The following is a 22631-nucleotide window of genomic DNA, read 5'->3' as shown; positions in this document are numbered from 1 at the left end:
ACTTTCTAAATTTTGAAAGCTGATAAAAAAATTGAATACAAAGCAAGTGATCGTTAGATGGTAAAAGTTAAAGTCAACTCATACTTTGACTAACTAACAATTTGGTTATTTATTTTTAACCTCCACAAAAATGGACGTGTTTGTGTTTCCGGAGCAATAACTTAACCTCTAAATGGATTTGATGAATCTTGGTATGTGAATATGTATTGGTTGACCTTGGTACTGCAGCAGAAATTCCGTTGGATCTGGGAAACATCATAGACAGTCCAATATCGTGACTGGATGAATCATAGTTTGCGCGAAGCCGACCATCAACGATTACATCTGCCTGAGTTGAACTATAAAAAAACCGCGAACTAAGCCTGCAATCTATTTGCTTCATCAAGGAGAGACCTTATAGTGGCAGTATCCATGTCAATGTCGTGGTCCGTGAATTGCCTTTCATAACTTTCTGGTTTAAGTTCTTCGAGCACGCGGAGTGCCTGTTGAAGAAAGTCTTTGGCTTCTTCCTTTCGTTGCAGAGCTAGGCACGCCCTTCCTAAGTAGCACAGGGATCCGACCAGGGTCGGTTGTGGTTCACTTTCCCGTGACAACATTCCCATATGTAGTTTGAACGTTGTGAAAACCTCATTAAAGTCTCCACGCTCAAAGTATATCTCCCCTAGTCTGTAAGTGGCCGTGACAACAGCTGGGTGAAGAGTATCAGATCCATAGAAAGCTTTGAGTATCTCTAGCCCTTCGAGATGACATGCAAGTGCTCTGTTGTAGTCTCCCATGCGTCGGTATGCCTGTCCCATCTTAACCAGGCACGTCCCTGTTTCACTGTGTGGTACCGCTTCACCGTGTATGTGCCGAAACATTTCAAGGGACTGCTGATACAGACCGATTGCTTCATTTTGTTGCTCTAGGTTGGAGCGGACAGAAGCCAACTTAAGCAGTATCGCAGCAGTGTCAAGATGGGGTTCGTCGCCATGGAGCTGTTTCTGCATGTCCATTGCTTTCTGTAGGTGTTCAACTGCCTCGTCGTAACGTCCAGCTCTATCATAAGCAGACCCGAGATTGAGATAACCCGTGACAACCTTCATGTGCGGTACCCCCTCACCGAAGAAACTGATAAATGCAGACAGGGACTTCGAAAGGAGCGAAATAGCCTCTTCGGTTTCCCCTAGCAGAAAACAAACGGAGCCAAGATTGTTGATGGATTCCATAATCATTGGATGACACTCGTCCTCGTAAATGCCTCTTTCTATTTCGAGTGACTTGATAATGTATTCTTTTGCTCTCTTGAAGTCTCCCTTGAATTGGTAGGCTTGCGCTATATTTCCGAGAACGACCGACGCTGTTGGAAGATGTGTTTCCTCGCTGTCGGTCATCTGCTGGAGGTATGACAGTGACTTGTGCAGATAATCTAACGCCTTCTGCGTGTCACCTTGGCCTAGGTACGTAGTGCCTAAGATAGATAATATCTCTGCTTTACCCTTGTGGGGACTGTCGGACCCGAAGATTTCGTCCAACATGGTTAACGCTCTCTCTCCGAAATACAAGCTGTTTCCCATATCTTCCATCTCGTCGTAAGTGTAGGATAGGTTATGTAATGAATCGGCTACATCGGGATGACTGACACCTTCACCGTGGACCAAGATCGTCATGTCTAGAGCTTGTTGATGAAACGCCAGCGCATCCTCATGCTGTCCCAGGTCATTGCTCACGTTACCCATGTTCTTCAGAGCCGCAGCTACGAGGAGATTTGGCTTGTCGGGTTCAGATAGGCGGATGGCTAGCTTATACGCCTTCTGGTAAAACTTCAACGCCCGAGCGTAATGGCCAAGCCGACGATGTGCGTTGCCAAAATTTGTCCATATGTTCCCCAAAGCTGTCTCTCCGTCTGGGGAAGTTTGATAGATTTTTAGAGCGTCTTCAAGGATAGCCAAGCACTTCCTGTACCGTCCAAGGTAAAAGTAATCACCCGACATTTTGATCAAAATTGTGCCAATGGACTCGTTCATTGCATCTTCCCCAAACATCAGTTTCTCAATGTACAAACTTTCCTCGTAGAGATCAACGGCATTTTTGTGCCTCCCAAGGCCTCTGTACGCAAGACCAAGGTTTGTAAGGGCCATGGATATATCTGGATGTGCTATGCCACTCCCAAATACTTGTTTGTACATGCAAATGGCCTCTTCGTAGCTCTTTATTGCGTCCTCCGGTTTGGCTTGGGATCCGAAAACGGCTGCAATGTTGACTAGTACATCTGGAAGGAGCATGTTGTCTGGGGTTTTCCTGCGTAGTCTCTCTGCAATGACTTTGACTTCGTTGAAATATTCCATGGCCCTGAAGTAGTCGTCATTGCTGTAGTAAGCCTGGCCAAGAGCACATAGAATATCTGCCTTGGTCTGAATGTCCCTAGCCTTTACATAGCTCAGGGCCTCTTCGAGGGCCCTGATGGCTTCCTCACTCTTCTTCATTTCAATGTAGGAATACCCTATGCTCAAGAGACATTCAGTAAGAGCCGACTTGGTATCACGACCGACGTTGTGTCTTACCAGTTCAAGTCGCTCCTTTCGCAGTTCTAGAGCACGGCTATTCTCGCCAAGCACTACGTGTACGTACGCTAGGCTTGACAGAACGTCAGAAAGATGCTGAGATGAAACGTTCCCAGCAGAATCAGACCTGGCCTCCTTCAGAGCTCGCAGAAGGGACTCTTTGGCGTCTGGGAACTGCAGGAGGCGAAGGTGAACGAGTCCTTTTGTCAGCGCAGAATCATCAAACAAGTTTCCAAACGTGGCTGTCGCTCCTTGATCAGTATCTGTGAGCGCGTCGAGAAAGGCCTCTGTTTTCGCTTCAAGGTCAATGACTGTGCAGAAGTAGCGGTGCAAGAGATTGTTCCCTATTCCTGGAAACAATTTTTGAAGGTCAACATGGTTCCCCGAACCAGATTGATCAGAAGCCTTGTAACGCCGTGCGACGATCAGATCACCCTTACCTCTCTCATTAGCCAAGTAAGAGCGAAGGCGGACCTCACTGGCAAAAGCGAGCGCGAAATGAAGATTGTGCGTTGCCTCTGCATTCAGGACTCCATCACTGTGGAGCTGCTTAACCGCATCCCAGGGTGTATGTTCATAGAGACCATGGAAAGTTGCCAATCCATTCACAATAAGAGTAGGTAGCCTGTAGATCTCCTTCTTTACCTGGTATAGTCTACCCAGGTCTGTCAAGGAAGGATCTGCGGAAAAACGTGTTAAATCTTCACAGAGTGTTATGCATGCTCTTCTCTGGCCAATATTTAGTTTGGAACCACCCGGACATCCATCGACCTTTGTCTGGTCCTCTGGGTTCGCGTGCTGACTGAGGATGGCTCTTACTTTCCTGTTGTAATCGTCGACAAGGAACCGATCTCCAGACACGAAGGCCACTTTGGAAAGGACGTCTGCCAAGTTGTAGCCCTCTTTGAGGACCATCTCTTCCGTCTGATTCTGGGCTAGGATGGCGGGGGTGCCAATCAGCTCCACTGACCACGGTTTGTTTTCTGTTGGAGGACGACCAAGTGGTGTTTTACATGCCCACGGCATGGCTCCGTCAAAGGCGATGCCGTTAGGTCCGTCGTCGAAGAACCAATTGTCGCCACCTTTCCCCGAAGTGTAGTCGTTCAGGGACTTGATGGCCAGCGATGGGAGGATGGTTTCTCCAAGGTTGACCACCTTAAGGTGAAGGAGGTTCGTTAACGTGCGAAAGTACTGTTTGGTGTCTTCGCCGCTTCGACCTTCTTCCAGCAGAATAGCGAATTCGAGATCCGAATATGGTGTCATTTCTTCCCGTGCCAGGGATCCAAGCCCAATCATGGCGTACTTGGATGGCGGATCTCCAATGATAGCGATGCATTCATTGACCATGTCACAAACAAAGGCTTTCATTCCCGATGTAGTTTGCTGGCAAAGATTGTGTATTGCATCCACTCTTTCTTTCTCCACGAACTTCTTGTCCTCTTCAGTGGTAAGCTCTGTCTCTTGATCTGACGGCTTAATCTGATCCAGTAAAGCTTTGCACCTTTCGCGAATCTCAACTAACTTTCCTTTATAATCTCTGGTGCAGGTAGACTTGTCGCCTGTGTTCCCATCACTGCCTAATGTGACGATAAACTCACTTTCCAAGGTTTGAATCATCGTCGCAATCTCATTTCGTTCGTCTTGAGGTTGACACCGACTCAGAGCTGAGTTGTACAGAGCCGATGCTTTGATGAAATATTGTGCTTCCCCAGTTATCTTCGCGCGACGCTTGTAGACATCACCGAGACGCAGGAAACACTTTGTCAGACGTTGGCTAGTGGCAGATCTTCCACTTAACGACCGAAGAGCCTTTGCAATCGACATTTCGGCTTGGTCCAGGCGTTCGGTGTTTAATAGGGCAAGGCCTTCTTCGATTAGCTCATCGAAATCTGTTTCGTCATCGGTTTCATCTTCTTCAGTACTAGTATCTCCTTCACTTGACGTAGTGCCTGAATCACTTTCTGACGAGGTGGCACTGCTTGTAGAATCTTCTAGCTGTTGGACAGCGTTTAACGACATGTCCTCTCCCTCCTCTTCTTGTGAACCGTTGCCCACTACCATACTCGGTTCCTCTTGTCTCATGGAAGACCCGTTAGGGCGGCCATTTGTGTCACTCATGGTGACAATTCTTCTATTCGCTTTGTTGTTTGGTGAATGATGTAACGTCACAGCAAATGTAGCGTATTCTGTGAAAATGAACGGACAGTTAGTTAAGGATTTGTCTTTTATTCGAATGTCGTTGTACCGTCTAGTTAACAAGACAGCACAGGAATAGAACTTCGAGCTCTCTGCAGCACTAATACTATACAGTTAGGCTCGCCCCTGAGGCGTCACCAAAAACGGCAAAGAAAACATAGCCCTCTTGGCAAAGGTAATCAAGTTACTGAAAACTATACGCGGAAACAGACAGGCAGGCAGACACGCTAAGCTGACAGTGCCTCCATTGTCGTGGAGGTAATGATAAAACATAAAAGATTGTTTGCCGTGCGTATGGTGGCCTCTTTGAAATGGCTTTTGGTGACCTTGACATGGCGGCGCTATGTGGAGGTCAACTGAACTGTAATCGACTCATGAGGCAGGTGCATAATAAGGCGCCTTTATACACCAAGTGGAAAAAAATCAAAATCAAAATCATACAGTCTCAAAGCCGACATATTCCTATTGTATGCAACAAAGTTTCTTCCTATTTGTTTCTCGCATGCAAATTTCCACAAAAGAATTTCCCAACGTCACGGATGAATAGTGTTCTGCTCACGTTTAAGACTCAGTGTCGTTACATTCTTCAAACGGTGGCTTTTTTGTAAATCTATTTCCTTGAACAGTATTTGAAACAATTAAGTTGTGGCCTGAGAACGAGTAGTTGCCCTGATGTAACACCTTATTAGGATGCTAAGAGACAGGTCAAGGAAGGTTCTAGGCTCTAGAGGTGCGTGGGCAACCAAAACGCGGAAGCAAACTATGTTTGACTTCCTGTTTTGAAACATGCAATCTATATATGATATATAGCAACGTATTCAACCATGGTTGTCATTTACATCCACTTATACGTCCCAGGAATCTGTTATGCACTGAGTTTTACATAGTAGAGTTACTTTCCTACTAGTGTTTGGTTTTCAATCTTCGGTCTTTACAAAGGGTAACGTGGGCGCTGTTCTGTGCACACCTGTCACCTGTTGTAATTGTAACGTTACATTACCTACAGGGTAAACATCGGGCTCCGCAGCCAAAATAGGATACTGGAAAAAGCACGAAACAGTCGATGGGGTCAAATGACCGTCCTACTTATTTGTACCTACCAACCAGGGTATGTTGTTGCTGGAACTTCGCAGTTTGTTGGAAGAGAACAATACAAACACACCTAGTTCAATATGGCGGGTGGGCTTGTCGTTCACGCTACATGGCTACTATGGCTACTATGGCTACAAGTGGGCCTGTTCCATTTGAAACGCGGGGAACGCTTTTTGTAAATACAAATACAGAAAGTACCCACGTACCAAATACTAGTATCCTACAGATCCATCCACAGGATCTCAGGTTTTCTATACATGCAACATGTAGTTTATGGCAGGTGGAACATTAGCAGATACCAATTATGCAAATGAATCCCTAATTTGCATAATTAATTCAAAAGTGCCATAATTATTCTAAGTGGTAAATGATTGGACTGTTGACATTGTAACCTGTGTAAGTCAGTTAATGGTGTACATGACCAAGGATAGATCATGCAAATGTGGAAGTCATTTGCAGAACCAAAATATTTTATGGAGATATGAGGTCTCCGACAGTCATTACGTTTGTAGAAACATCGACAGCTGGCAATAAATAGGGAACAACGTTCCCCATAGAAAGGGTAGCCTGTGTTTACCAAAGCTCTCGCTGGCGGGGATTAATTGCCCCCCCCCCCTCTAGTGGGATGGTAACTCTCGGACGGACCGCTAGGAGCGCGGTTTAGTCAGGCTACAGGTCACGGACAGCTGGCCAATCGACCACCAGAGAATCGGTCTGTGATGGCTAGGGCTATGACATTAAGACATTCACAAAAACTCTATAGATCGATATTTTACGGAGGTATGATTTATTCGATTTCTTGACAGACTTGTATTTTCTCGTGTTTACCAGTACTTCAATGTGTTTCTCGTTTTCTATATGTTTGAGAAAAGGATGATGGTTTTTGTTCAACTCATGTATGCTTGTCCAAAGTGACATGTAAACCTGCCATCCTGACATTGACAAAAAATATATATAGAAGAAATTATTTATAGCATCGTCAGCACAAATAGGGGTGTCCCTGTGGTGTAGTGGTCTACGCCTATGCTACTCTGCCACATCTGGTTCAAATTACTTGGACCAGAAGGACTGGGGTTCTAGTCCCAGGTAGGGCACCTCTGGACAAGAGGCGCATTGAGTCATACCAAAGACTTTATAAAAATGTTACATACTTATGAAACAGTATGGAAGTTAAACACACTCCACTGCCAGTGGACTAGCCCCCTGCTGCAGTGATTGCAACAGTGTGGCCCAGGGCTATGAAACGGAGATGGGCACCGCCCTATACATCAATTATGGTGTGGGAGGATTTTAACTTTAACTCAGCACAAATAGAAATGTGATGAAAACTTATCTTAATAATTGTCCTGTTAAAAAAGTAGTATAGAAGTGTCCGATATAACATCATGACAAATCTATATCAGGCTTTGCCAGCTTTCTAAATTTTTGGAGCTTATAGGAAAATCAAAGTGTGCATAGACTTTCTCTCAAATTCATCCATCAATATCCTATTTCCAACCTTCATATATGCAGAAATTATAAGATGGGCTTTCTACCTTAGAAGAAAAGATATATTAGCTATTTTCAAACCCAGAACATATATATGTATATGTGTGAAAAGAAACACAAAAATCCAACTATTGATAAAGTTATAACTTAGGTTTGCATTCATGTCATGTTCATGACATATTTCCCAAAAGTCACAATTGTGAAATATTACTTTGGACTGCTCAAACGGCCAATTTGTGCGACTCCGGTCTGAAACGGCAACCATTGCCTGCCAACAGACAGACAGAATGGGATAGCCACGTAAATGTCCCAATCAATGGCGGGGGTAAGCTTGGTGAATAATGCAAGCCCAGTCGTACATGAGGAAAGCAAAGACTATTACTTCTGTCCCAAGGACTGGCCCAAAATCTTCACAGTAAACCAGGCATTACGGCAGACATGGCTTCAAGGCCGCGAACAAGGAAATTGGATCTTGCAGATACTGCCGTTAATGGCACCAAAGCGGGTTGAAAAACGAGAAATAACGGACGGGGTTTGGTGCGGGGATGTATGGATGGGATTAGGGGTCGCCGTTTTGACCAGGAATCAGGAAACGGTAGTCGGGAAGGCCAAACGAGAGGGAAGATTTGTTAATGGTGCACTGGTCAGTGTGGTTACAGTGGGGTGAGAGGGTGATATACAGATCAGATCTTTATTGACACAACAAAAGCACAGCGACTTTCGTAAGGTCTACTACATACATACATACATACATACATACATACATACATACATACATACATACATACATACATACATACATACATACATACAAACGAATAGGTGCATACAAATGAGCTTGATTACGCACAATCATATGGGATAGAGCAACATATTGTAATTTCACGTGTCGTATACTTATACATTGCTTGTTCTAATGTCCAAACATTCTTTGATATATATATACATATCTGTACACAGTAAGGATTATCACCTCCTAGTATGTAATTGAATCTATCAACAGATCGGAGCGCATTGAATTCACTTGAACAAGCGAAAATAAATGTGAATAATATATGTACAGTTGCATGCAACATTTTTCACCCCCCTTCGCATTTTGGAAATTTTGGCAAAATGAAGAACAATACAACTACAGAATATTACTAAATCATATATAGTGGTAAATAGATAGTTAATTGTAATCTAATACCAAGGCCAAAGTCAATATATATTTTATAGTTCATCCCAAATTGCAACTTTCACACAAAAAGCAGGTTGCAAAATTATTCACCCCCCCCCCCCAAGAGGATCTGTCTTTAGTACTTCGTGCAGCACGGGAACGATAGCCTGTCACAGGCTTCTGGCAGGGCTCTTTATGAATTCTGGCCCATTTCTCGCCGGCAATGGTCTCCAGCTCAGCAACTTTCTGAGGTCTACGTGCCACTTCAGATTCCACCAGAAATTATCAATTGACTTCACGTCTGTAGGTCTTGCAGTGCGCAATTCAGTCTGTCTGATACGGATATCTAAGATATGTGTACATGTTATCAAGTCAGAAATACGTATACGTCGTGGTGTGTGTCGCTGTTGCCTCCGCAATTATGAAGTTGAACATGTACATGTACAATTGGTTAAAATACTTCCCACACCTTTCCGTGTATAAGGCAGCACCCATCTCTTTTTCTATAGTCCTTGGGTCACACAGTTGTGAAAACCCTACAGCAGGAAGCTAGTCCACTGGTAGTGGTGTGAGTTCAAACTTCCGTACTCTTCAGAAAAAGTAGTACATATATTCAAAGTCTTGGTATGACTTCTGAACTATGTATGAACTCGCGACTTCTTGAATGACACTACCCACTAGGCTGCTAGCTTGATGTGCCTCAGTTGTTACCAATCCCGATTATGACGCACACGTTCGATGGGTCTGGGCACAGATTTGCATGCTACAAGTAGAGGTTGTATTCCTTCCGATGGGATGTCAAATCGGAGGTTTCATGTTTGAGGATCAGCCATAAATACAAATCTGACAGCGACTAACACATATTCTGACTTAAGGGAATCCACTATGCTTTGGTCCTTCCCAGTGTGAGCGGATCCTATGCAGCTTCTACGTACTTAACAAAACTCTTGCGTTCCGTGATATGACAAATCTAGAATCAAGGTCAGATCCAGCCCTTTACTTAATGCACACTTACGAATCTTCAATGGTGGGAATCTTTGCAGCCCCGGCTTTCTATCTATTAGCAGATCGTGGGAAAACACACCTGTTCGCACGCAACTTCATTGACATCAAACACGAGAGAGCAGGAAAATAACTTCCTCTTCAACCCAAATAACGAAGAGGACGAATGTGAGAACTAGAAGTCAGAATGCGTGTTGGTGAATTTTTGATTTCCATGTTAAAGGCATCCAAAGCAATATTAGGGCCCGAAAATCGGATGTTGAAAGTCAATTTATCTAGTCATTTCTATACATCATTAGTTCAAGCAACATTATCACAATCTATAGAGACGTCCATCATGCAAAAATATGACGTCGTTGTGATGTGAGAACTGACTGAAAATCGTCGCCGGGTGTTTTTTATGCTTGCGAAACTAAGGGAATCATCGTACGGCACGTTTTTAAGATGCTCAAAGTATGAAGTTATTACGCAAATGTGTTAAATAGTGTTAGTAAATGTCACTACCATAAAGATTTCAGCTTTATTTCTATTTCAATATTTTGGGCCCTAATATTGCTTTGGCTGCCTTTAAGACGCTTACATTTACTCTCCATGCTTAAAGACGGAAGTTTGCACCCCCTGTGTGCTTAATCTACTTATTTTTGATACTTAGAACGGCAATATTAATAGGTTTACGGTTTGAGGATTATCTGTATTAACAGCAGGCAATCGGTGATGTAACGGAACAAAAATATAAACCTGTGCATTGGAGGGGAAGTAGAAATAGGAGCAATTAGCATGTCTGTAAATGCACTGTTGCCATACAATTTTGATCATTACCTTCGCCTAGAAGGTTATGTTTTCGTCAGCGTTCTTGTGTGTGTCTGCGTGTCTCAATATAACTCAAGAATGCCTTCATTGATCGTCATGATATTTGGTATATGGGTAGGTCTTATGGAGACCTCGAAATGATGAGATTTTGGGGCCCCTAGTGGCTTGCTGTGGTACGGCAGCGGAACTTCCGGGTTCGGTATCTCGTGTTAGGGACATGCTAAGATAAGACTTTCATACTTTGAACAAGTTATTGTGTTATTTGGGTAGAGAAGATGATCAATTGACAGAATTCATGTAAATGAGTTGCATAATAAATCAAAACAATTATAATATGCTTCCCGATAAGGCTAACATCAGTCGGCAAAGGTATGGGGTCGTGGAAGTTATTTTTCGATACCTGCCACAGAGTTTAACGTGTGGTTGTGTTTAAAAGTGGGCTGAACGAAAGCAGTGACTTGGATTTATTTACATTGGCATTTTTGTCACCTTTCTAAATGTTTGATAGGGGGCAACGATCCGCACTTTATATTTCATCGAATGAAAATGTCAGAAAACACGCCTGCTTGTTTCGATGCAAATACTAGTAGACCCACTAGTCGCTCGGTATTATGGAGGTTATGGAGATCTGTGGCAAGTTTTCAACATCTCTTTTTTTCATAACGCCACACAACGTTAGCCCGCGTTTATACAAGCTCTCGGTCGGAGGTTACTGACCCCCACCCCAAGAGGGGGATGGCGGTTACAGTAACTGCCGGGCGCTTGAAGGGCGATTCGTTAGGCTACACACGACGTGAACTATGCTTTATCCAACCGTATATCATGTAACTTATAGTGTGTTTATTCTAAGGGGTGCGGACCACTGTTAGAATTACCAAGACGGCTGGCGTCCATGGTATAAAACGATTCATTCGTGTTTGGCCTTGGTAAATTGTAATTTGTAAAGACGATTTCATTAGCATTCAGGGTGTGTATGTCACCTTGGATTAAATTCCCAACCACACGGGTATACGTTTTCTGTCAAATGCACCATGAAACGTCATTATACCCCAAATCCCATTTTGATTAACCGGCTTATGCCGTCGATGAGGGTGGTTATTGAGAGGTTTAATCAGGTGGGGGACAGATGGTACGAGGCAAGGAGAGCGGGTTTGACGTACTGTATCTGTGGTGTAGTGATATGATACACGGCGTCTGGGCGGATTACTCAGCCGAAGTGTGTGTGGAATTCGACATTGGGGCGAGACCGTGTCGGACGAGATCACGTAACATTCATTACACAAGCGCCTGCTGGCAATGCTGCGCAAACTACTAGTATGTACGAAATCTCCTTAAAAACTTTGGGGGAAGCTATGGAGGCCCGCATATACTTCAATTAATGCAAATCGTGTTTGCTCTATTTCAACAATGTCAAAGATCTTTATGGAAGGGCAATCCTTCAGAGGATCTTGAAGAGCGTTTGTTTGGTTTGTTAGACAAGTTTCAACGTTAGGATGATTCAACGAGATGATTCCATCCCTTGTATTGGGTCACTCTCATCTGTTATCTTCCCAAATTCATAACAAATGTCCTTAGTGCTTAACTTCTGATGCTGAACCTCTGTTCCGGTCCTTGGTGCTAAAGATCTGATGCTGCAAATTTGTTCCTGTCCTTAGTGTTGAAGTTCTGGTGCTGACCTTTTTGTTCCCTGGTCCTGAAGTTCTAGTGCTGGTCCCTTGTTCCTGCCCTTGATGCTTAAGGTCTGGTGCTGAACCGTTGTTCCTGTCCTTGGTGCTGAAGTTCCGGTGCTGAACCTTTGTTCCTGTCCTTGGTGCTGAAGTTCCGGTGCTGAACCTTTGTTCCTGTCCTTGGTGCTGAAGTTCCGGTGCTGAACCTTTCTTCCTGTCCTTGGTGCTAAAGTTCCGGTGCTGAACCTTTGTTCCTTTCCTCGGTGCTAAAGTCGCGGTGCTAAACCTTGCTTCCTGTCCATGGTACTGAAGTTCTTGTGCTGAACCTTTGTTCTTTTTCCTTTTTGTTGATGTTCTAGTGCTGAATCCTTGTTCCTGTCCTTTTTGCTTAAGTTCTAGTGCTGAGCATTTGTTCCTGTCCTTGGTGCTAACGTTCTGGTGCTGAACCTTTTCTCGTGTCTTCGTCCTTGGTGCTAACGTTCTGGTGCTGAACCTTTTCTCGTGTCTTCGGTGATAAGAATTCTAATGCTGAACATTTGTTCATGTCCTTGGTGCTGAACCGTTGTTCCTGTCTTTGTTGGGATCATTCTTAAGTCCTCGTATCTAATGTTGACGGTTTACTTCCCCACTCTTCGTGTCGGCATCCTATGCCATGTCAGTCAGTTTGACCTTTTCCACAAAGCCCGACCTTTAAACAGTGTTATAACATCTGAGTAGATGATAAATTTCAACAGAGAGGCCCTCGTTCTCTTAATTACCAAGCCATGCAATTTCATCTGGTTGGCCTTTTCAGAAGAAGCAATTCAATTATGTAGTACCATCCACGAGAGCAACTTGCCTATCACGAACCTTTTAATTCTCGTAACGACATATCTGCTAGCGCACATTGCGTTACCTCCTGTCGTGTTACACTAAAAGGGTTCTTACACACAATTCTGATTAAACAGGAACATAATAGAGACCCTAAAAGCTACGAAGGAATTGATACTATCAGCGATCTACTCATCCCCTGGGTCGCGGCAAATCTGTCTCGCGGAAAGGCCTTACCGCCAAATTGCTGGCGATAAAAGCTCAATTCAAGCCCCACAATTACATTCGTACGTAAAACTTAGCCCGAGCTGCCCATCTATCACCTTGGCTGACCCCAAACGACGACTAAAACAAAACATTTGGGTGATAAACGAAGCAGAAAATTAGAGGTTGGGGAGGTTACATGTTGTCAGAGTACATGATGGCGACCTACGGTGAGTAGTAAGGGCAATAACAAACGCTGGGGCTGTTTCGTGGCATCGTGTGACGCAATCGGTAGGAGGTTTCGCCAAGAACCGAGAGGTCCCGGGTTCGAAACCACCGATATGCTCCGATGTTGTGCCCTTGGGAAAGTCACTTTACCCGACTTTCCTCACTCCACCCAGGTGTGAATGCGTACTTGACGTCGGTTGGGGAAGGTCGTATTGAGGTCACCTGCTGGCGCCGAATGGCAGCCGCCCAGACCCTTGTGACAGTTCCACAAAGTGCAAGTGTGGAGCAAATATGTATCTGTTGTGTATTATGTGATTGTAAATCCTGCAGCAATTCAGCACTGGCTGTCATTGCACGGGCGATTTCTGACCAATAAACCATTATTATTATAATTATTATCACTTCAACAGCACACTTCGCCAGCGGCTAAGTGTAAAATATATTCATAACGACCCTTCCAATTCAATCATCATTCTAAGCAAACAATTTATTTTCAAAAACCGTAAATATTCTCTTAATCTACAAGCCTTCATCTCATATGTATCATACTTTCATAGATCAGACTACATTACAAAAAGGATGGTTAAGTTATAATGAAACTATATTGGTAAATGGGGGAAATAGCTTTAACGTTAAAAACATAGTGGATAACATACAGCTTCAGTTTGTTATTCTTTCCTCATATCCGTTATACGTTATTCTCATTGTTTTCTGGTTTTTATTTATTTGTTTTTTGTGTTCCACGTGTCCTTTCAGTATTAGTTTTTCTGCATGTTTATCTTATGTTTGTGAAAATGAATTTAAAAAATGATTTTAAAAAACCTTCCGTTTAAATCCTAAATGTTTAAGTAAATTCGATTATATTCAACGTAAACATGTGAATATTTTATACATGTAGACTAGTCTCTACGGTAACTAGAATACTTTTTAGGGTATTGTTTGAGTGTTTACGGGCCAGGTCATATTTGTCTTACGGTCGTTGAACGGGTGGAAACCTAAGGGCATCTTGGAATTGCATCTTGCATGTGTCGTGAAAGAATCCAGGTGACTTGCCACGGAAGAGGGTGTCTTCGATCCTAGTCGGCGTTTGATTTTCCTTGAAAATTCCGCGACATTAAAAATCGTACGAAGGCCTACGACGACTGTGATCGAGCCGTAATCGAAACGACAGTACGACTGCATGTGTCAATCGATACAATTTTTCTCACTGCAAAAAGGATTCGGGCAACGACCTCCCTTTAGATGCTGCGTTAGCATCCTACCTTTTAAGGGCTTTCACAGAGAATTCAACCTTAGAAAAATGACGGCAACCTTTTGAACTGAGAATCGATCGAGACCAACTACAGGGAATAGTAATGTTCTTGATTTCCATTTCAAACATGCTTGAGTCGGGGTCGCTTTTCATGAACCGGAAATAACCTGTTATCTACAATATGCAAGCGTTTGGGCCGTAAAAGACCCTCTGTATTGAGCGCCCAGTGCATTTGCAGGTGTTCAATTACAGTTTTTTATCGTCTGCTCCTTAAATCTTTTGTATGTAGTATTTGTATGTAGATTTCACTCTTTTGCATATCTAATTTTGAGCACGTTGGCTTTTTTTTCAAAAAGGAGATTTCCGTTACATAAATTTGATTTTGTACACAAAGCTATGCATGACAGATTAATCTTATTGAATGGACTTAACACAATGTGGTCATACAAGCTGTGGATGGCATGAGTTTTGTTTCCAAAAGGCTAACACGTTGAATCTAGGTATTATAGCATAAATAAAGTAAATAGATATACAGAGGGTCTGACTTGACACTTTTCATGTTTGAGTGTCTTTATCTTGAACTCAACGCTTTATCACGACGTCTGACGAAATAGCTTTGGACAGACCGGCCTTTAAACCAATAGTGCTGTGCAATAAATGACAAGAAGAATGTCATCAGGGTACTAATGGAAAGCATGCTAGTTCTATTTTACGGGAAATTTGTTATCATAGTGATACACTTCACGAGTTGCTAATGCAATGGTAACCCTTTGAACTTGGGTATTCCTTTTTTCTCTCACACCCGTGTGTGTAATATTACTCACGTTCGCTCAGGGTCATCATACGACACCTCTGTGAACTAATGTTCCTTCGCTTCAATACCCATGGGGGTGAGATGCATATAGGTCACCTCTATTGACAGGAAGGTTGAGAGGATCAGCATACTGTTAGGATTTGGAGTGATTTCTAAATCTCAATTCATTGCTGCGCGAAACTTCGTTGTGATCTTGTAATCATATATACCGTATTGATAAAATGTCTGTCAATTGGGGGGGGGGGGGCAATAGGTAGCGGTCAGATGCACACTGTTTCATTAGAATAGGGCCACTCCATAACCAACCTTGTTATTGACGGAGTAGCCCCTAGCAGAACTTCTATAGCTGGCACGCAATCCAATATCTATATACATTGCAATGTATGATGGGGTCACTGATATTCAACCCTTCGTGATTATGGCCCTGAATTATGTACAAAACTTTCAAATCAAAAACTGTCCCGGAATCATGAAAATGCAACAGATTTACATTGTAAAGAAAATGTGGGATAGAAGTCGCGGTATTCCTAAGCCTGGTTTATGCGGAGCGCTTTGTCGACAACTCATCTCTCCATACGACACGGCATCCTCTACTTGGTCGCCATGGTGACGGCACACCCGCGCTTGATTGGTCGACGGCAAACGTAATTGGCTTGTGATTCCCTTGTATCAACCAACGGTCACTTCGTTTCACGCATGAGCGCTGCCAGAGCTTAGTCATGATGCACCGTTCAGCGGGTGACACAGAGGTAATATTTGTTATGATGATTCATGGTCCCCCCCCCCCTCTCACTGGACCCGCGGCACGCTGGCGTCGTCACTGTGTCCTAAACTGGATTTGTGTTACCTATGATGGGAATATCATTCAAAACGTACAAGTATGACCAAAAAGACAACTAAACACACAGAGCTTAAAAAGATTTGTTTTTTGTCGATGAAATTCGTCGAGTGCTTTGTAAATTTGATCGGCCGCAGTGACGCCGCCAGCGTGCCGCGGGTCCAGTGAGAGGTGGGGGGGGGGGGGGGGTTAGTCATAAAGAAAAGAGTACGGTTTGGTTGGTCGGTGGTACTTTGACAGCAATGCGCGGGTCATACGTGTATCTGGTTAAAATCACTCGCTATCTTAATCTTAATTTCAGAAGAGACTGATCGTATCGTCCATTTTTCAGTTGGTGGGGATAGCGGACGAAAAACGGGGCATATGATAAAACGGTCACGATCTTCCCCACCAACCACCAACCTCTCTCTCTCCCTCTCTCCCTCTCTTCTCTCTCTCCCCCTCTCTCTCCTCTCTCTCCCTCTCTCTCCCCCTCTCTCCCTCTCTCTCTCCTCTCTCTCTCTCCCCTCTCTCTCCCCCTCTCTCCTCTCCCTCCCTCTCTCTCTCTCCCCCTCTCTCTCTCCCCCTCCCTTCATCCCTCCCCCTCTCTCTCCCCCTCTCTCCTCTCCCTCTCTCTCTCTCTCTCTCTCTTTCTCTCTCCCTCGCTCTCTGCCTCTCTCTCTCCTCGTTGTACAATCTACACCCTACCACATCTTTTATTTTGTTGATAACGAGAAACTTACCAACCTTCGCAAGCCGACTCTACCCTAGATAACGCCTCCACTATATGTTTGGCTTTGCGGGGAGCCGACTAAAGCTTACCACGACTGTATATATCCAATCTTGGCTTACACGAATGGCCAATTACTCCTAAAATACACAGTTAGGAGCCGCCACTATGTCTGGAAGCGGACTGTACTATTGCCAAGAGTTACAATGGAACAGATACCACAGTGCATACTGTGATTTACCCTTATCGCTCTCTGAGCTACACTGTTGAATTGTTTGCCCCTCAATATGTAGTCCGTATCTGTATAGGCGGAATAACCGCCTTTCGGCGTAACACACCAGCTTCGCAGGCACGCGGCAGCTGTTAATGCACCATGTATTGAGCATCTGAGCATTGGAAGACGGAGTCAATCCCTCTCCTTCGACCGCCTTTTACCTCCCCAGCCGAAGTCATGTACCCATTTTGCACCTGTGTGGAGTGAGGAAAGTCGTGTAGAGTACCTTTTCGGACGACACGGCATCTAGCCAGGAATCGAACCAGTCACTAGTCGATCCACTGCTACCACACTGTGGGATTATTATTGGGTAGGCCGACTGCTCTCTCTTCGCAGCCCGGGGCTGAATTGCGAGGAGCGCACAATTGGCGGGGCTAGATCGCAAAAGTCTGGAGCGACTGCCATTCGGCACTAACTCAGGTGACCTCAATACGACTATTGCCCCATGTGCGGCCATAGGACTGTAGATTTTGAACCACTCACACCGGGAAGGACCTCTACTCTTTTCGATAAGTGCGGTGGGTTCTTTAAGATGCTCGAGGTGTGGCTCTCCTCAAACACGGAACCTCCATTTAACGTCCTATTCGAGGGACGTCCCTAACGGATGCTAGGTACTCATTTACACCTGAGTGAAGTGAAGAAAGTCGTGTTAAGTGCCTTTCCCAAGGGCACAACATCGGGGCGTATCGGTGGTTTCAAACCTGGAACCTCTCGGTTGTGGGCGAAGCAACCAACCGATTGCGACACACTATGTCATCAAAAACATTGGGACACTTCGTCTTCCACTGCTACCAAAAAAGAAGTCAAACCCAAAAGGCGTAGATTGCATTCCGTAGTAGTTTTTAGAATAGCCATGTGTTCTACTTGTCAACATTGTTAACTCGCACTATCTGTACAGTATACCCTTGCTATGCATTGTTTCATGTTGCATAAATTTAGCCCTCGGGCAAGAACTTGCAAATAAAATTATGATTATCATTAATGGACTGCCACTATTGCCACACGATGCCACTATTCCACTATGGAATTCTACATCAAGCTCATCACATTTGCTGAGCTTCATTTCTCGATTATAAAAGCCTCAAACTCCCCCTCATATTAATCCATCAGGAAGTCTTTTCGCAGCTCGTAGGTTCATCATCAACAGTCGTTTGATTAGCTTAATGGGCAAAACTCGCTCGTAACTCCTTGCCTAATGGTCGCCGTGACTGCCCAAGTATCGCTCCCCCAGCGAACACAACAGTCGTAACGACATCGATTCCTATTATCCTCCACATCAAGTAGTAACTTATACATCCTAGAAATGTTTCATCCGTTCATTCAGCCAAAACGTCTACCAAGAAAAACGATATGCAACTAGTTGTCTACTTTCTCTTCGCCTTTATTCCAAACTGATATAATATGTATCTACGCACGTCTCGACTAGAATTCTTGAGTATCATAAACAAACACGATAAAGAATGTAAAAATGCTACCTTGTCGCTGGTATACAATATTCACTAACCAGTTTACATCAAATATGTATGATTTTTTTCCCTCTGCCGTAATTATCAAAGCTCCAACAAAATCGGTGCCTCATTAGCATGCACCGTCACATATCGGGAGGTAGCGATGGATAAGTCGAACCCCTCTCATCCGCCCTCCGTGGTTAGTCTATAAGTCGTATAAATCCTCGTCTATCCCGATGTACATTTTGATTTCGGGCCCCATCAGACGAAACGTGACGTCGTGCATGTTAATGAGGCGATGTTTTCCCTAGGGAGGGTACATACACATACATCCCCCCAACAGCGATGGATCTTGCTCTGGACGGGCAACAGCAGTACACGTCTGTTTTACTACCGGTAATACGTCGTAAAGGGGTCGTAACGAGGTGACCAGAGATCGTCCAACATGAACATAGCGTTCTGGACATGTAATAAAACTTATCGCCCGTTTAAACATACAACCTGAGCCATATCTGATGAATAAACAACTGGCGTATAAGCGATATGGTTCGGATTTTGAGATAAACTGATTTATCTGTGACGCCGCCAGGAAGGATAATATCTCCGCCTCAAAAATGATATAAGCCCGAAGCCTTAGCTGAGGCGCCATAAAACGTCGATATCATCTTGTTCTATGGCTGTATATCAATAGCTCAGAGACATAAGATTAGTTTAGAACGATTACATCTCATTTTTCTTTTGATATCGAGCTTCTGCTTTATGTTTACATGTCTAAGGGCTCAAGAAATTATATTTATGCAATGTAACTGAAGTACCGGATTTGCAGTGGGCTGGTGTAGCTTTTGTTATCATACGTTCATCGCCATTTTTTCTTGATTGTTTGCCTTACATGCAAATGACTCATGTGTTTTTTATGACTCAGGTGTATATATACATGCAGTCAGGCCAGTGCTATAAAATTACCACGTCACAAATCCATCGTCAATCATGTACATATTACAATACACTACGCTGTGCGTATTCATTATCTACCAATATTGCACAACTGCTTTTTCATACTTCACTCATTTTTCACTTACAGCCATCAAACAAATTTATAAGCATGTTCTGGCTACACCGAAAAGCTACACTGTTGTTGGTGCAAGTTTTTACGTGTATAAAAAGTATAGCTCACATACAGTGCTAGTAGCAGAGGTATAGGAAGGTTAAAGACACAGAGAGTATGGTAACAATGAATTTGCTTTGAGCGACTTTCGCCCCGCTTCTGAGCAACGAACCTTGGTGGGTTGCTGCACTGCTTGGGTCTTTCAAATCGTCCTCCTCACTCAACGTTCCTTGTTTTTCTTTCGGGGACTTTTTCTTCGTCGTTTCATTGAGGTCGATTTCTACAGGCTTGCTTTTCGTGGTGTTTTCTGAACGAGAAGCTTTGTTTCCGCCCACGATTTCTAACTGAGTGTTGCCGTCTCTACCTATGCCGACGACGACCCTGGCGTGTGGTTCTTTCCGTCGGTTCCCCGTAGCGAATGGTCGGACCGCGTTTGAAGCTTGCCCGCTGTCGTCTGAATTCTTTCTCGCAGGTTTCGATCCTTTTTCTCCTACAGGTATCTCATAAGCACGATTGTTTAGCTTTGTTTGAGAGTTAGCGTTCTCATATTTAGACGGTTCGGTGGGTTCTACTAAAAGCGGGGCTCCCTGTTGCGGGCCTTGGACCCCCCGCACTGTTTCCTTTGTTTCCGTCAAGTTTTCTTGGCGAACTTTTGGAGGTGTGTTTCGGTTATCTTGGGCCATGGATGGGGGCTTCCCGTTTTGTGTGAAGACGTAGACGGGTCCGTTTTCGTCTCCGTCGTCTGCGGGGACGCCTTGCTGTCCGATGGGGGTGCTCTGAGAGTCTTGAGAAGGTGACGCATCGTCTTGACTACTCCACGTGCCCTGATCGCTTATTGAGCCGAAATGTCCGCCTTTGTTTCCGAGCTTCCGATTCCCAAGATTAAGAGACTGTTGCTTATCGAAATTCGATGGCTCTACATCGGTTTCCTTCCCTCTCGAATTAACCGATATCTGAGGAGGCGTCTGGTCTGGAGTGTTGTAAGATGGCTGAACAATACTTGTTTGCACGGCTGGTTGACGGGCCACCTGCTCCGAGATCTGACTGCGCTGTTTCTGCCCGGTCTGCTGTCGCCCGCGCGGCGGGGTTTGACGGATACCTCCGGTACTTGTTTCCGACGTGAGCTGGCTTTGTTCAGGCTTGCCCGGCGGCGGGAACTCTACTCTCTGTAGAGCTCCTTGCCCCTGAGACGCAGGGTTAATGACGTCCTCTCGCCCTTCGTTCTTGCTTGCATGACCACGAAGTAACGGATGCTCTCTTCCTTGCTGGTTTCCACCCTGCGGCGCGTTCCTTCGCTGACCCGTCTTACGGGTCGTCTTTACCTGATTTTTCTTCAGGGATGTTTGATGAGTTGAGACCCTTTGGCGCTGTCCGTGTCTGCGCCGTTCTTTTACCGGCCTCCCCGCCTTGAGCTTCCTCCGGCCTCCCGACCGCCTCCGTGTAGCGCGGGGGCGCAGAGGAGCCGTGGGCGGCACGCGAGGATCATCCTGCCGCTGACTCGACAGAGACGATTCGGTACGCGTTCTGTCCGTGGCTCGTATCATCTCCCCTACTTTGTCCTCGCCAACCGGTGAACCATTTTGCGTTGGTGCCGGGCTGCTTCCATCCGTAGGTAACTTGTGGTGCTCTGAGGCAGGTACTCCAGATATTCCGTCTACCGACTCCTCTGGAAGGTGTTCTCCGTTCCCGTTCTGTCCTAAATTAGAATCCAGCCGTTCCCTTTCGTCCGTCCCCAACAAGCTCAACTCCCGTGGACTCAGTTGCTGAAGGTTCACCGGGCTTACGTACAAAACCACCAGGACAGACACCGCCAAACCCGCCCGCAGTCCCGCCATCTCTCCGCTCCCTGTCCGTCAGTCTACCAGCTACGCGTAAATAAAAGATCGGGCCCGACCAATTCAGATTTCTGCCCGGTAATCAAGGCACATTTCACTCCCAAGCCCCGGGTAGCGCGGCCCGTCCCGATGATCGATCTCAGTCCGCCCCGTGAAAGGCCTACGGGTTGATCGGCATCATCACAAGTCCAATTGGAGCTACAACGCAGCCTTTGTGTGGACGGAGCTTCATAGTCATCACATTAAGTACCCATCTAGGATTTAGCGCGGCAGTAAAATGGATAGATGCGTGCTGTCAACCCAATCGGTTCTGGTTCTGTGTGTGTTTTGCGGGGCATGCGTGCATATGCATGTTGTTACCGGTGTCATAGTTGTTCTATCGCTGGTATAGGGGGGCATCATGCCAATGTTTCTCCCTAAGAATTCAAACACAAACGAGCTTTATACCTTTGAAACGTCACTCTCCTTGTTTTGATAGACCCTCCCGAGACCAATTGATATCCTTGGCCCTTTGAATGCCTCAGTCTCAGAGATTCGTCGTAAAATACTGAAGTCCTTAAGGTAAAAGTCAGGGCAGATAAGGGTAAGGAATACTGCATAGATATGGGCTCAGCCTGGTCCATTTAAGACCTACGACAGGGGTGAGCCAGTAACTTTCTTCAGTCATTATTTTCCTGCCAACTTTTGGCAGTTATGCATGCCTTGTGTTCTGTTGCGACGACAGCGATATTGGCGTTGTTAAATCTACGACGTTCGCTTGGAACGAAGTTGACCTTTTTATTACAATTACATGCTAATGGGATAACAGAAAAGTCTGGGTTAATTTTTCAAGATTGCTAAATTACAAAGTAGACCTTTAAAACCCATTGCATGTCTGCGCATGCGTGGTACAAATGGAGGTCTGAGACAGTTTCCCGGATTCCGTTGCATGCTGGGAGACGCGGGGTATTATGGGTACCATGACAACATAGGCCAGAGGGGATGCAGTACGCATGCACCGCATACACGTTGTCATGGTAACGATGTTGTTTGCCCCTGCGCTACCCACAGTGCCCCGCGTCTCCCAGCATGCAACGGGATCCGGGAAACTGTCTCAGACCTCCGTTTGCACCACGCATGCGCAGACTGCGTGCGAAGACAGCTTGTCAGACGAGGGA

At 44.9% G+C, this 22631-nt stretch overlaps 2 protein-coding genes across 2 annotated transcripts in view; one reads left to right on the top strand and one right to left on the bottom strand.

Annotated features, from left to right (window-relative positions):
- The window catches only part of LOC136442362 (U6 snRNA-associated Sm-like protein LSm2), a 223136-nt gene that overhangs the window by 22426 nt on the left and 178079 nt on the right, over nt 1-22631 (top strand). The window lies entirely within an intron of this gene.
- LOC136441923 (uncharacterized) lies at nt 357-21474 on the bottom strand. Its single transcript, XM_066438484.1, has 2 exons — nt 19812-21474; nt 357-4729 (listed from the first exon to the last, which is right to left on the bottom strand). The coding sequence occupies exons 1-2, from the start codon at nt 21472-21474 to the stop codon at nt 357-359; spliced, it is 6036 nt and encodes a 2011-aa protein (XP_066294581.1).

This window comes from Branchiostoma lanceolatum, chromosome 9 (genome assembly GCF_035083965.1).
Source record: "Branchiostoma lanceolatum isolate klBraLanc5 chromosome 9, klBraLanc5.hap2, whole genome shotgun sequence".
Taxonomy (NCBI): Eukaryota; Metazoa; Chordata; class Leptocardii; order Amphioxiformes; family Branchiostomatidae; genus Branchiostoma; species Branchiostoma lanceolatum.
The sequence above is the reverse complement of the archived record's forward strand: the minus strand, read 5'-3'. Positions and strand labels throughout refer to the sequence as shown.